The sequence below is a fragment of the Myxocyprinus asiaticus genome, chromosome 4 (assembly GCF_019703515.2).
Source record: "Myxocyprinus asiaticus isolate MX2 ecotype Aquarium Trade chromosome 4, UBuf_Myxa_2, whole genome shotgun sequence".
NCBI classification, from domain to species: Eukaryota; Metazoa; Chordata; class Actinopteri; order Cypriniformes; family Catostomidae; genus Myxocyprinus; species Myxocyprinus asiaticus.
In genome coordinates, this window is record NC_059347.1 from 25,087,097 (window position 1) to 25,102,709 (window position 15,613).

General features: G+C 38.7%; 1 protein-coding gene across 1 annotated transcript in view; it reads right to left on the bottom strand.

Annotated features, from left to right (window-relative positions):
• Window positions 1–13,739, bottom strand: part of LOC127432820 (ras GTPase-activating protein 1-like) — a 69,794-nt gene extending 56,055 nt beyond the window's left edge. The window contains exon 1 of the mRNA XM_051684254.1: window positions 12,484–13,739. Coding sequence (XP_051540214.1) covers window positions 12,484–12,833 — 350 coding nt within the window. The 5' untranslated portion in view covers window positions 12,834–13,739. The remainder of the gene's footprint in view (window positions 1–12,483) is intronic.
• Between the last annotated feature and the right edge of the window lie 1,874 nt (window positions 13,740–15,613).

The window sequence follows — 15,613 nt, forward strand, 5'->3', positions numbered from 1 at the left end:
GATCCATGAATCTGTCATTAGCTGAAAAGGGCTGTGTCTCTTTTAAAGAAATGAAAGTCACAGCTCTATGACAGTTAAATGTTATTATGTTGAAGTAGTAGAAATTAGTATAATTTTTGAAGCTATACAATTTGGTTCTGTCTAAACCCTTGTCAGCCTAAATTGAAATTAACATCCATTTTGCAACAGCCTCATAGTTTTGGTATTAGTCCCGCTTACACCTGGTATTAAGATGCGTTTTGGACAATGTAAACACAAGTGGACAGGCGAGACATTATCATTTAGAGAGATGGGTGTCTGATTTCATGATGACATCAATCATTATGCCACTGAGTTACTGCAATAAAATAAAGAGCGTGAATAAAGCCTTTGAATTCTTGGCCATGTATAAGGATGCACTACGAGCCTAATATGTTTACACTATGAGCCTAATGTGGTCAAGCATTTTCTGAAAGAATGCTGAAAAAATGCATAATAAAATTGTTGCCTCAACACATTGTCATGCATGTGAATGCATGAGAGGATCTAGCTCTTCTGTTTTTTTGGCGATTCGCATTCTTAGTGCCTTTCACCACCAATTGGGCAGGGAGGAGAAAGACAAAAAAGGGAGGAATAATGGAAAGGAAAAGAATACATAATTCATATTTGCACAACAGCCCAGTAGTGGTGATATGTACGAAGAATACAAATCCATAAAAAACAAAAGATTACCTCTCGTGAATGGGCATTTAAAGAAATAATCCGGGTTCAACACAAGTTAAGTTCAACTGACAGCATTCGTGGCATAATGTTGATTACCACAATTTATTTTTAGTTGCCCCTCCTTTTCTTTGAAAAAGCAAAAATTTGTGTTACAATGAGGCACTTACAATGGAAGTGAATGGGGGCCAATTTTTTTATGTTAAAATACTATTGAAAAAGTATTTCCACAGGATGTAAACAATATGCGTGTAAACATAATTTTAGTGTGATAAAATCACTTACTAACATTTTCTGTGTAAAGTTTAGGGCTGCAACTAACGATTATTTTGATAATCGACTAATCTAATGATTATTAGAATGATTATTCGACTATTCAGCGATTATTGCAATGATTTATCATTAGCTCTAAACCAACTATTCAGCTTGTGCCCCGACTTAAAAGGTTGTATTAAACGTGCTTGCTAACTATAAAGAGGACAAAATCATCTTTTAAAAATACCTCTAAATGACATTCACTGAATTAAAGGGGAAAAAATTACTTTAAGTTTAATTCAGTAAAAATTTCACTACAAAAAAAAAAAAAAGTGTTTGTCTTTTTTCCATTTAAAATTGTCTAAAAATCCTTAAATCAAGATACATTTACTTGAAGTAACATAAGATATTTAGACTTGCTTTAAGAGAATGTATCTTAAATATAAATGTATTTTGTATATAAGTGTATTTTTTCACTTGGTTATAATTCTGCAAGTGGAGTAAAGACAAAATTTACTTATATTCAAGATCTATTCTCTAAAAGCTAGTCTAAATATCTTATATGCTGCTTCTCAGGTGAAGGAGTTTCAGATATTTATATTGGAAAACAAACCAAAACAAAAATAAATAAAAAATGTATTTTGTTGCTGTGTATAATGGGGTGAAGACTACCCTCTCTCACCTTTTTGTTCACTTCAATCCATCTTTAAAAAACAAAAAAAACAAACTCTCTCTTATTAATAAAGCTGCGTATTGCCAATTTTCTTCATGATAAGAAATGCACAGTGACATATATTATGATTCAATAAGTTGCCATCGCGTTATAATCTAGCTGCATTAAGCGCATGCACTCGAGGGATGGGTGTCCCCGCAACAGAGTGTACCTCAGCCGGGTGCAGTTTCAATCTCTCCCCCTTAGATCGGGACACTTTGCGCAACTCATAGAAGAGGTGCTGACCGCACAGAGAAATGCCAGTTTCCTTATTATTTTAACTTTAATAAAGCTATAACGCATTAAATAGAACTGCACTGATGATGTAACACCAGGGTGTTTCCTTTAAAGAAACTCGAAACGCAAGTTTTGCTTAAGCTGAGCGTCAGCTCCGGCTCCGCTTATTCCACAACAAGAGTGCTTCTGTATGTACTTATTTTGTATTTTTGCATTATAATTCCCTCATACTTTGCGATCTACATTACCTGAAGCTGTTTGGAAAGTTTAGAGTGCATCTGGACTGTGAGATGTGTTTTCTTCCTCTCATCAGTCGAGCTGCAGTGCTGCTCTTGTGTGTAATCATTAGAGTTTCATATGATCTTATGTTACGTTAAGATCAAACGACTATTCGACAACGAAAATTTTTGTCGACAATTTTTTTATTCGACTAATCGTTTCAGCCCTAGTAAAGTTATAGCCAATTTTACAACTTTGCTGCCATGACAATGTAATAACAAAACCTAAAACCCTAAAATGACTGTAAAAATGGTGATTTAAACAACTTTACAGCTCAAATAATACACGAGTTTTAACAGAATTAAAGTACTTTTATAAAATGATATGCTTCACATTTCTGCCTTTAAACCCTCAAAAAAAATTCCCTATTCCCTTTTTTTTTTTTTTTTTTTTTTAAAAGGAGGGACGAGCTAAAATTCATTTTTGTGGTTATCAACATTACGACACAAATGTTGTTGATTGAGCTTAACTTGTATTGAACCCGGAATATTCCTTAAAGGGCTGTTTGAAAGTGGATAGTTATAGTAAAAATGGATTTAAATACTGATCTGTTTCTCACCCACACCTACCATATTGCTTCTGAAGACATTGATTTAACCAATGGAGTCTTATGGATTACCTTTTTTATGCTGCCTTTATATGCTTTTTGAGCTTCAACAATCTGGCCACCATTCACTTGCACTGAATGGACCAACAGAGCTGAGATATTCTTTTAAAAATCTTCATCTGTGTTCAGCAGAAGAAAGTCAAACATTGTGGATGGCATGAGGGTGAGTAAAAGATGTGATAATTTTATTTTTTGCTGAACTATTCTTTTAAATAAATTATTTGGTTATATTTTCAGGGCCATTTAATTGGCAGCACGGTGGCTCAGTGGTTAGCACTGTCACCTCACAGCAAGAAGGTCCCGGCTCAACTGGGCCTTTCTGTGTGGAGTTTGCATGTTCTCCCCATGTTTGTGTTGGGTATCCTCCGGGTGCTCCGGTTTCCCCCACAAGTCCAAAAACATGCAGGTTAAGTGAATTGGAGACTCTAAACTGCCCCGTAGGTGAGTGAGAGTCCCCAAGCCACTGGATGTTGCGTCAGAAAGGGCATCCGGCATAAAAACCTGTGCCAAGTCAAATATGCGGATCACGGATGGTCTGCTCCCCTAATGGGAGCAGCCGAAAGAAGATTTTCAGGGCCATTTAAGAAAAAAAAAAAAAAAAAAAAAAAAAAGGGAAAGAGAAACGTCTTCTGATTGCATGAAGAAAACATTTAATTGAAGGAACCAACAGTCTGTGCAGTTCAGTGTAGGATAGCACTTGGCATTCCGAAGGCCAATCATTTGTAAAAAAGCAATTAACCATCGTGGGTGCTCAATTAGCCCTTGAATGAGAGCAAGTTTGGTGAGCAATTGCTTATCCAGCAGACACAACATGCACTCCTGTTGATCTCCAAATTAAACTCTCTCTCTCTGACTGGTTACATGGACACCAGAAAGCGGCTTATTGCGAGAAAACAGCGTTCCCATTTACGTGCACTGTATACGGTGTACTCTTTTCTCCTGTATACAAGCGGCTAGATCATTAAGCAGCTTTCTCCACAGCAACGTAAATTTCCCGCGACGCTTGTGTAAATAACACACATGGCATCCGAAGAAGACTTCACTATTTTACTCTGTTGATTCAATTTATTCACAGATATTCCAGAGTTCTTGCTGTGTTTGTTTCCTTAACTTACTATCCTGCAGCTGCATTGTGATGCAGTATTGGAGGTTTCCCTCTTACATAAAACCCCGGGATTCCCCCAATGTACAAGCGCATATATGCGGACATTAGGGACATTCAATATTTTACATTCATGTGTATAAAATTTATAGTTTGTGATTTTCCCACTGTACTCCAAGAATTGTTGAATTTTTTCAGCTGTGTTGACATGTTGTTGGGCTCCATCCTATGACGTTTGTTATCCTGGTCTGTTCCACGCACGCGCACTCTTCAAACACCCATCAGAACGCTGCTTATGCGTTTACATGAGCACATTAAGCCGCGTTCCCCGAGAGAAACCTAGGTGTGTTAAACTGCTTTCTCTTAATCCCTTAAATGGTGCAAGGAAATCAGTGTTCTTGTTTACATGACCTTTCAGAATGTCGCTTTCTGCTAAAATCCTTGAATAAACTGTTTTCTTAAGTGCATGTAAATGTGGTCTCTCTCTCCCTCTCTCTCTCTCTCTCTCTTCCAAGGGAAACCATTTATGACCTTTGTGGAAACTACATCAACTTGCTCTTTAACCAAAGTGCTGTTTGTTTTCAAGCCCTGGTGCTTCAGATAAGTGCTGCCCTGCTCTTTACTCGTTCTCCTGTTTGTCTATGTTAAGCAGTAGAGAGCATCTGTGAAATATTTATCCCACTGCTAGCATCACTGTTTATGCATGAACTGCACAGGCGAGAATGATCGTGGCTGTCTTCAGTGTGCAACAAAGTTTAGTCACACATTCTGAGATGCAGGACCACATCTAACCCCGAGAAAGTGTGCCACATTTTGTTGCCATTCAGCCTAGTCCTGTCTGTAGGAACAGTCTCTGCCTCATTATATATATATAAGAAAGAAAGAAAAAACTACTTAAGTGGATCTAGAAATGAAATGAATATAGTTATGTAAGTGATGAAGGTATGTGTGGAGATTTTTTTGTGTTTGTTTTGAGAAAATTGAGAAAATACTAGTGGATTAGTTCACCCCCCAAAAAATTGAAATTTGGTCATCATTTACTCATCTTCATGCCATCCCAAATGTGTATGACATTCTTCTGCTGAACACAAAGATTTTTAGAAGAATATTTCAGCATTGTATATGTCCTGACAATGCAAGTAAATGGGTACCAAACTTTTGAAGCTCCAAAAGCACAAAGGCAGCAATGTGCCACACAATCATATCAATTCTGAAGATATATATTTAACCGCTGGAGTTGTATTACTTTTATGCTGCCTTTGTGCTTTTTTGAGCTTAAACATTTTGGTACCCATTCACTTGCATTGTGAGGACCTACAGCTGTAAAATCTTCTTCTAAAAATCTTTGTGTTCAGCAGAAGAAAGTCATACACATCTGGGATGGCATGAGGGTGAGTAAATGATGAGAGAATTTTCATTTTTGCTGAACTATCCCTTTAATGTAGAAATCAGCTTGTTTTAGCTTTGGTATAGAAATTGGTAATAAAAATCATGAAATTTTACAGGTATTGGTATCGATTACTGAAGTTTAGATATTGTGACAACACTATAAAGCACTACTCTTTGGAACAACATGTATTAGGAAAAGTGCTATATAAATAAACTGAACAGAACTTGCAAATTTAATTAATGAAATTAAATGCATGGGAGGGGGGGGGGAAGCAACCAACACAGCCTTCAGATTTTCTCTTGTGATACAAACCCACATAACTATTTCTTCTGTGGAATGACATATGGGTGAATAAATGATCACAGAATTTTGAGTAAACTATCCCTTTAAAAACTAGCATATTCTCTGACACCATATCAATATAACAACAGAGCCAAACCTCGCAAGTAGTTTATGTCACCTGTATTGCATGGGACACACGCTTCCTCCTCACTGCTAAGGAATTGCTCTTTGTAGACGTGCACTGAGCCATAAGCTGATGCTTATATGGCTTTCATTATGTCATAGTCTAAGCCATTTGAGCAGATAAGGGATGAAATGTGAATAAAATTTTATTGTGGCCCAAATTCAGCAGTCACTGAGTGCAAGCAGCAATAGAAGATATGGAGCACCTCTGCTTCAGCACTGGTGCATCACAGAGCTACACAGCCCAACCTTACAGCCAGCTATGTCTGTCAAAGTCAATCATTTGGAAGCTCTGAGGAAACTTTCATTCTAATTGGGTCACCAGCCTACTGCAACAGTGAATGTCAAGAGCCAAAAACTGTGTGCAGGAGAGCGGCAATGCACAAATCACAGGTCAAACTCATAAAATCATTTCAGCATATTTGCAGGGAATTCTGTAATTTTCTATATTGCTTCATGCCGCAAACACAAAAAGTCCAAAAAACATTCTAGGATGCTGAAAGCAAAGACAAAATCAAGGACACTTAAAACGAAGTGGGCTTAGCCTTCAAATACTTTAGTACACCCCCACGGTTTTTGTGAAAACTTTCAGAGCTTTCAAGGAAACCACTGACAACTAACAGGAAATTAGGTTATTTCCTAAATAACATCATGAAAATTCACAATTTTTACTTTGAAACACAGACTGAATCAATATAACAGATTTGGTTTGAGCAATGGAAAAATATGTAGACCAACTAAAAATAAAAAAACTACCAAAAATGTTGATATACCTTCGGCTTACTTGTGGGACGAGCTCAAACAAGACAGTCTCTATATAAAAATTCAGGCCTGATTATCAGCCTGCTCTTGAGCAACAAGAGATATGAGAAGGGGCCACAATAAATTTCATGCTATCATCCAGCTTGTCTTGATATAGGCTTGTGAGGAACAGAAAGTGTCACCATCCTGACATTTTTCATTAGATTCAACCACTGATCTTGTTTGTCAAATGCTGATCCAATATGATTACAGGTGACACAGAACATAGTCAGCCACATTTATCAGCAACTGCTGTTTCACAATGTGTGCAAAAGGAAGTCCAGGAAAGATGAAAGGCATTTGGCATTCCTGGCAGGGACACTGCATCCATATAAAACCACCATGGTAATGATATGAAAAGGTCACAACTACACTATAAAACAAAACTAAGTGATAAAAAGTCTGATAAGCAGACTCGAGCGTCTGAAACTACATTAGCCATGATGGAATAGCACTTAGCAGGAGCGCAACTTATAAGTAAAGTTATATGGGTAACCCATAATATAATTTAAGTGGCATAATTGGCTTGTTTAATACATAACCTCTTATTCTGTAAATAATGATAAATACAAACATGTCATTTAAAAGTGGCTTTGAATAAAAGTGTCACCTAAATGTAAATAAGCCTATGAATAGGAATCGTTAGCCTATAGTATATATATTTTCTCTTTTAGTTTTTATGATTTTTCTATGAAGTCAATGGCTCAAAACCTAGTAAGCTGCCTACCTAAACAGCAACCACATATATATATGTATATCAGCATGCCAATAATGCCCAAAATGCTAAGTAGGGAGTTCACTAGGTTAGATACAGCCAGGAGTAGGCCTGCAACTTCTAATAGTCCATAAAGTGATTTTTAAATCTTAACCCTTGTGCTGGGATTAAATTTTTTTACCTAATTTGGTGTTCTCGGTCAAAAATTACCGGCCTATAACAATTGCTCATAAATCTCCCATTATACTATATTATCACCAAATATTGGATTAGATCTTTTTGCCAACTTGTTTTCTTTCAATTAGCACAGGTTTTGTATTTCTTTTTGGAACTTATGGATCGTAGGCCTCATTAACCCAAGCTTATGCACCTCTGTTTTTGAGTGAAAAAAACAATATTTGTGGATAATTTTGGCAATATTAAAATATGACAACATTCTGTACTATTTATCACACTTGTGTGCTTTAATGTTTAACCAGGAAGTTTGTTTTGAAATGCTTTTATTTTGTACAAAATGGCATAAAGTCACACTTGTTGTGTTCTCAGTCAAAAATGACCAACCACTGAAAATTAATGGGGGAGATAAAAAATAAGAGACAAATTGAGTGTTCAGGAGCATGTCCATCATGTACATGTTCAAATATGTGCATGTGTGCTTGCAAACATAAAGGCCTCAGACTTGTGCACGCGCACATACACACACACTCACGTACACGCACAAACTCTTGAGTATTACATGCTTTCTTTTCACAGAGATTAACTTTATCCTACCCTGAACCGCATCCAACATCCATTCATCCATCCAACATTACCACACACACAAGAACTGTTTTCACCCCACAGTTACCCCTCTACAATAGAATCTTTCTTTGATGATCTTTCTTTCATCAAGCATTGTGTGTTTCAAATGCAGAGCACACATTTGCAAGGCACATGCAAAAAGCTATTGTCAGTCATGTGCATGAGGACACAAAACCACCAGGTGTTCGTTGATTTGATTTGTTGTTGATTAGAAAATAATCAGCAAATAAACAGCAATATGAACAGTGTTGGTATTTTTGTTCCATGAAATGTTCTTTATATGACAGTGTTAATGTGTAAATAGGCTTAGGCCAGTTTTCTTTGTCACAATGATCATATTTGACAGGGAACACCACAAGTGTTACTTTGTGCCCCTTTTCAGAAAATAAAAGTATTTCAAAATAAAATCCATTTTTTTGTGATCTTCCCCATTCATTTTCAATGGCTGGTCATCTTTGACCGGGAACACTATAATTCTATTGATTCTATTGGAGAGGGGTCACTTGTGGGGCAAAGGCAGTTCTGGTGTGTGTGTGTGTGTGTGTGTGTGTGTGTGTGTGTGTGTGCGCGCGTGCATGCATGTTTGTGTGTGGTAATGTTGGATGGATGAATGGATGTTGGATGCAGTTCAAGGAAGGATAAATTTAATCTCTGTGAAAAAGCATGTAATACTCAAGAGTTTGTGCGTGTACGCAAGTATGTGTGTGTTCATGTGTGCACGTATGTGTGTGTGGGTGTGTTAGTCCACATGTGAGTGTGTATGTACACGTGCACAGATCCGAGGCCTTTATGTTTGCAAGCACAAGCACGTAATACTCAAGAGTTTGTGTGTGTACGTGAGCATGTGTGTTAGTGCACGTATGTGTATGTGCGAGTGCACAGGTCCGAGGCCTTTATGTTTGCAAGCACACATGCACATATGTAAACATGAACATGATGAACATGCTCCTGAACACTCAATTTGTCTCTTATTTTTGATCTCCATTTCTTTTCAATGACTGGTCATTTTTGACTGAGAACACCACAAGTGTGACTTTATGCCATTTTGTACAAAATAATATCATTTCAAAACAAACTTCCTGGTTAAACATTAAAGCACACTAGTGTGATAAATAGTACAGAATGTTTTCTTATTTTGCTTAATATTGCCAAAATTATCCACAAATATTGTTTTTTTCACTCAAAAACAGAGGTGCATAAGCTTGGGTTAATGAGGCCTACGATCAATAAGTTCCAAAAGAAATACAAAACCTGTGCTAATTGAAAGAAAACAAGTTGGCAAAAAGATCTAATCCAATATTTGGTGATAATATAGTATAATGGGAGATTTATCAGCAGTTTTAATAGGCCACCAAAAGTGTAAAAGATGTGATACCCTGTGAGAGCAAAGTCATTAAGTTTTAGTCCAATAGGATAGCATTAACTAGGAACACAACATGAGGGTTAAAGGTGCACTCAGTATTTTTTTGTTCATGTGCTGGTCAATAGGGCAGTAATGTTGGACTTATGCTGACACTTAGGGGTGTGGATGCAGCATCAAACATCAGTTTATCAATACAGTTATCAATGCCACTGTATAAATATACTATTCACAATCAGCCTTGATTAATTTAATCAATGAGTGATGGTGTCCAATAACAGTTACTGAGATGAATAGTGCACTCACCTCATATCAGGATTACCGTAATTACGAGATTTCAATTTATAAATCTTTCATGTCTTCGTAGAACTCGTAATTAAAAGTTGTAAACTCGGATTTCTACAAAAGCAACGACTTCCAGTCGTGAGGTCATGTAAAATTAACCAAAATGGTAGCAGCCACAACAGTTAAAGGCATTTCTGTTTTATATCATGGGTCTGTTACAAAACTTAGTCAGCTATCTCACAGTTTCCTGCCTAGATAGACAGCAGTCTTTTATGGCAGTATCCTTAATGAAATGGAGCTTCATCAGAGAGCAATTTGGAACACTCTACAGCAGTAACTCCACAAATCATTCAAATGGACTCTCTCTCACTTCTGGGTATTGGAACGTGAAAGTAAACGATTGAAGATTAAACTTCGATAGCAGTGAATGGGAGTGAATGAGATACCATGCCAAATATAATTTCCTTGCCTATTTGCTCAAACATCAAAAGAAAAATGACACTATTTCCACAACTTCCAAATGAAGAAATAAATTTAGAGCGATGGATCACGACAGTCAGAAGAGAGAAGATGGCACATACTGTCACTCTCTAAACAGCTGTATTAGAAACCTCACTGCATCTGCGTTAACTCTTTTTTTTTTTTTTAACTAATTATAATCCATTTAAACTCATTTTAAAAGTTTGCCAGATTTTGTGCGTCATCACAGTCTGCGGAAAATGGTCTATAGTGCTCCATAGCACAGCACTCGGGAGATTCAACTCGCAACTGATTTCAATAAAGGTGAAACGAGAGGATCGATGCAATACTCTGAGCATAAATATGCATAGCACACATATTTTGAGTAGTCAGTTTTCCATCACATTAAACTATTTTTTACCTACAGCTTTTAGCACTGAATGGATTATTAGTCTACTTATGATCAAAGTTTTCCTCGCTTCGTCCGCCATCTTGGATTTATTTTTCCACTGAGCTCATCACAGTGCATTTTGGGATATGACAGTATAATTTCGCCAAACGACATATCTGAGGAGGCAGCATAATTAAGGGGGCTTTCACACTGGCAGTTTAGTCCGAAACAGAGCACGGTTCGCATTAAAATTTGGTAACGTGAAAGCTGTTTTGCGGACCAGGAAGCAGACCACAGTACCGAACCAGAGACTACCTGTAGGAGGTGGTCTGAGTCTGGTTGCACTGGAACTGTGGCGCGGTTCACATGAGTGAGAAAGCAACCTGTACTCGGGTCCGCACTTGTTCAGGAAGTAAAATGACTTGCACATGCGTTTTTGCCGATTTAAGCATGATGGCATCATTAGCTGCACAAAAACAAACAAACACACACGTGCATCATGAGTGGCAGGGAAACGCTGCGGGACACAGAAAAGGTGAGGTGCCTTTATTTATGTGAGTGAGCGAGCGTGCAACCAGCTGTGTCGTCAAAAAAATCGTTTGTGAGCATCAGATATAGTCTCCTTCCCTGGACATGTACAACTGCTGAATTACGGCATGCGAAGCATGCACAACGCAAGTGTCGTTCACTCTGGTGTGCATAATGACACAAAATTATTATTTATTTATTTTCCTTTTTTACCCAATTTGGAATGCCCAATTCCCTGTGCGCTTTTAAGTCCACGTGGTTGCGTAGTGATTCGCCTCAATCCGGGTGGCGGAGGATGAATCCCAGTTGCCTCCGCATCTGAGACCATCAAACCGCGCATCTTATCACGTGGATTGAGCGCGTTGCCACGGAGACATAGCACGTGTGGAGGCTTCACGCCATCCACCACGGCAACCACGCTCAACTCACCAGGTGTGCCACCGAGAACGAACCACATTATAGTGGCCACGAGAAGGTTACCCCATGTGACTCCACCCTCCCTTGCAACCGGGCCAATTTGTTTGCTTAGGAGACCTGGCTGGAGTCACTCAGCACGCCCTGGGATTCGAACTAGTGAACTCCATGGGTGGTAGCCAGCGTCTTTTACCACTGAGCTACCCAGACCCCATAATGACACAAAATTAATAAAAACACAAATACAGTGACCCGCGTTGTGCTTTCCATCATGTGCATGTTTGTGAAGACGCAAGTTGATGACGGAAAAGCACCGGGGTTCGACAGAAACATGAGTCTGAAACTAGACCAACGCTGCAGGGGGCGCCATGAAAAACACGCTCGTATTCGGACCGCAGCAAACGTGCCCAGTGTGAAAACCACCTTAAAATGCTGCATCCGAAGGCAGCTCACTAGGTTTTGGAATAGACACTACATTTCATGGTAGCCACTGTTACCTGGATCACTTTCTTTTCTCAAACAATTTAAAGAACATATAGAAGTGAATTAAGGAATTAATGTTGTGATCAAATATTTTAGAAAGAAACACATCGATCCCTTTTGGCATTATTAGCATTGCCATAGAAACAAATAATTCCTCAGTCCAATGGGTGTAAATAGCTCGAGAAGAATCTCCAAGTTGTCATCTCGTTATTACAGTAATTCTGACACAAAGTTAACAGCCAGCATTCGGCTGGTCATGTGATCCAGACATGGCGGCCCCCGTGAGGGGACCCTCTCAATGTAAAATAAAACATCTTTTATAAGGCTACGGATATGACTGGAGTCTTCATCGCATTATGTGAGTGGTCGTGATTTTATACATAAACGTGTCAAAATGCAATTATTTAGGAGTGAAACTTTTTTTTTTTTTAATGAGGGAAAATTACAGAGTGCACCTTTAAATGATCGGAATGATATATGTCAGAGAAGTGAATCCTTACTGGTTGGTGGGCGGCGCTGAGAGGGGGAAAACAACCTCTTCTTCCTCATACTCCGGCCCATCCTGTTGATCACTTTCATCCACACTCCCGTGCGCACCGAACCCCGGCGGCGGTGGAGGTGGCGGTAAAGGTGGGAAGACCGAGGACCCATCAGTGGGGGACATCCGGCTGCTGCCTGGCCCGTCTGAGGAGGGGGACTCACAGCCAGCAGCAGCAGCTCTCCCCGTGAGATCTTCTCCTTCAGCGCTCGGATAGATCATCACTCGAGCGGGCTTGGAGTAAAGAGGAAAGTGGGTCGAGTCGGGGCCTCTGCTGCCGTCCGATCCCCTGTCCTCGCCCCTCACCTCCATGCAAAAATCAAGAAGAGCCTAAGCTTCTTCTATGAGTGTGTTAAAGCTGCTTCTTCCAATCTTGGAGAAAGTTTCCAAGAGAAGAGAGGAGCACACACACTCACGCAGGGCCAGCTCAGCGGCTAGCACATGAATTAGGTCTTCATTGTTTCCTGAGTTTCAGGCTTTCACAAAAAGAAAAGGGGATCTTGAAAAATTACTCGGTTAAATGCCTGAGTAGATGAGAGGCTGATGGCTCGACTCCCCGGTTCGGTGTGGTGTCAGTTGTGGCTTGTAGCCCGCGGGAATGTGAGCTTTTATTGTCAGTCTTTTCGTGGCTGTTATTTTGTTGCCAGTGAGTTGAGAAAACGCACCGATCTGCTACTTCTAAGCGCTTCACAGCCGATCGCTGGTGTCCGACACGCGTCTCCTCACTCGATTCCGCTTAATGCGTGTGTTAAAAGTGTTTTCTTGTGGCGTAAATTACCTTTTCTTCTCGAGATTGCTGGACTAGTGGAACATTTGCCACAGCTGCTCCCAGTCCCACTCCTCTCTAGCTGCGCGTCCCCGCTCATGCGCAGACCCAACAAGCAGAGCGTCGAGCCGATTCACATACATGCGCGTCACATATCCATGAGATCTGTTATAGACAGAGTGAAGTAAAAAGAAACGAAATTAAAGTGCGATGATAAAAAATAGCTTATCTATATTCAAAACACACCACCTCATCTATATATGACGGTTACAAAATTGTGCATTTGGGACAGATTTCAATCAGATGAGGCATTTGTAACAAATTTTCTTGACATTTTAACTATCAGATTTCTTGAATTTTCTTCTAAGTTTTTTAACCTCACTCTAATTAAATAATTCCAAGCAACACATTGGTAATAAAGCATAAGACAGTTTAACCAAGAACCCCTGAAAAACTAAGTGAACATGTACAGTAACAAAAAATAAATAAATAAATAATAATAATAATAATAATAATAATAATATAATATTATATATATATATATATATATAGAGGACAAATAAACATGATTCAGACACATGGATGGTTATAGGCAGGTGCTTATGGAACACAGTAAAATGTATAGAAAAAGTAAGAAGTATGGCATGAGTCCAAGTGATGTGTTTCTGGAGAATGACATAGACAAATAGACAAACTGATTGTGACAATTAACCTGTTTAGATGCATACCAATACGCTGATAACATCTAAAAACCATCTAATTAAAAAAATCTGCCAAAGCAAGAAATCTGCGCTTACAAGACATTTGAAATAACCGCATTATTCTCTGCTTTTGACGTTAAACCGCGAAGAGGCATACGCACAACACGAGCGCACATTTGACAAGCTGGGAAGAACGCCGGTAAAGGTGTTCACATGCAACGCAAAATCAGCATAATGGGCAAACGTCTACCCATGTCGACTGGTTTATTCTTACGCCGTTCATTACCTTACACCGATAAAGAAACACTGTTTAATGCATTTATATGACCACATACACTGGTGGCCAAAAGTTTGGAATAATATACAGATTTTGCTGTTTTGGAAGGAAATTGGTACTTTCACCAAAGTGGCATTCAACTGACCACAAAGTATAGTCAGGACATTACTGATGTAAAAAAACAGCACCATCACTATTTGAAAAAAGTCATTTTTGATCAAATTTTGATTCCAGTAGCCATCACTCCAACACCTTATCCTCGAGGAATCATGCTAAATTGCTAATCTGGTACTAGAAAATCACTTGCTATTATATCAAACACAGTTGAAAGCTATTTGTTTTCGTGAAGCTTAACATTGTCTTTTTGTTTGTCTTTGAGTTGCCACAGTATGCAATAGACTGGCATGTCTTAAGGTCAATATTAGGTAAAAAATGGCAAAAAAGGAACTGCTTTCTCTAGAAACTTGTCAGTCAGTCATGGTTTTGAGGAATGAAGACTATACAATGCTTGAAATTGCCAAAAAACTGTGTACACAACAGTCTTCAAAGACAAAGGACAACTGGCTCTAACAAGGACAGAAAGAGATGTGGAAGACCAGATGTAAAACTTAACAATAGGACAAATACATCAGAGTGTCTAGTTTGAGAAATAGATGCCTCACATGTCCTCAGCTGACAGCTTCATTGAATTCTACCCACTCAACACCAGTTTCATGTATAACAGTAAAGAGAAGACTCGGGGGTACAGGCCTTATGGGAAGAATTGCAAAGAAAAAGACACTTTTGAAACAGAAAATCAAAAAGAAAAGATTAGAGTGGACAAAGAAACACAGACATTGGACAACAGATAATTGGAAAAGAGTGTTATGGATCTTAACCCCATTGAGCTTTTGTGGGATCAGCTAGACTCTAAGGTGCGTGTGAAGTGCCCAACAAGACAGCCACATCTATGGCAAGTGCTACAGGAAGCGTGGGGTGAAATGTCACCTGAGTATCTGGACAAACTGACAGCTAGAATGCCAAGGATCTGCAAAGCTGTCATTACTGCACATGGAAGATATTTTGATGAGAACTCTGAAGTAGTTTAAGAAGTTCTGAATGTTTTTTTCAAATTGTAATAGTAATTTTTCACGTTATTAATGTCCTGACTATTCATTTTTGTCAGTTGAATTCCACTTTGGTGAATAAAAGTACCATTTTCTTTCTATAAGAGCAAAATCTGTCCATTATTCCAAACTTTTGGCCACCAGTGTACGTTGTCAGCTATAACAACATTAAGTATAATCGGTGTAAGAACGTGCTCAATGGCAGCATGATAGACTGGACAAAGCAATGAGGATATTTAAGG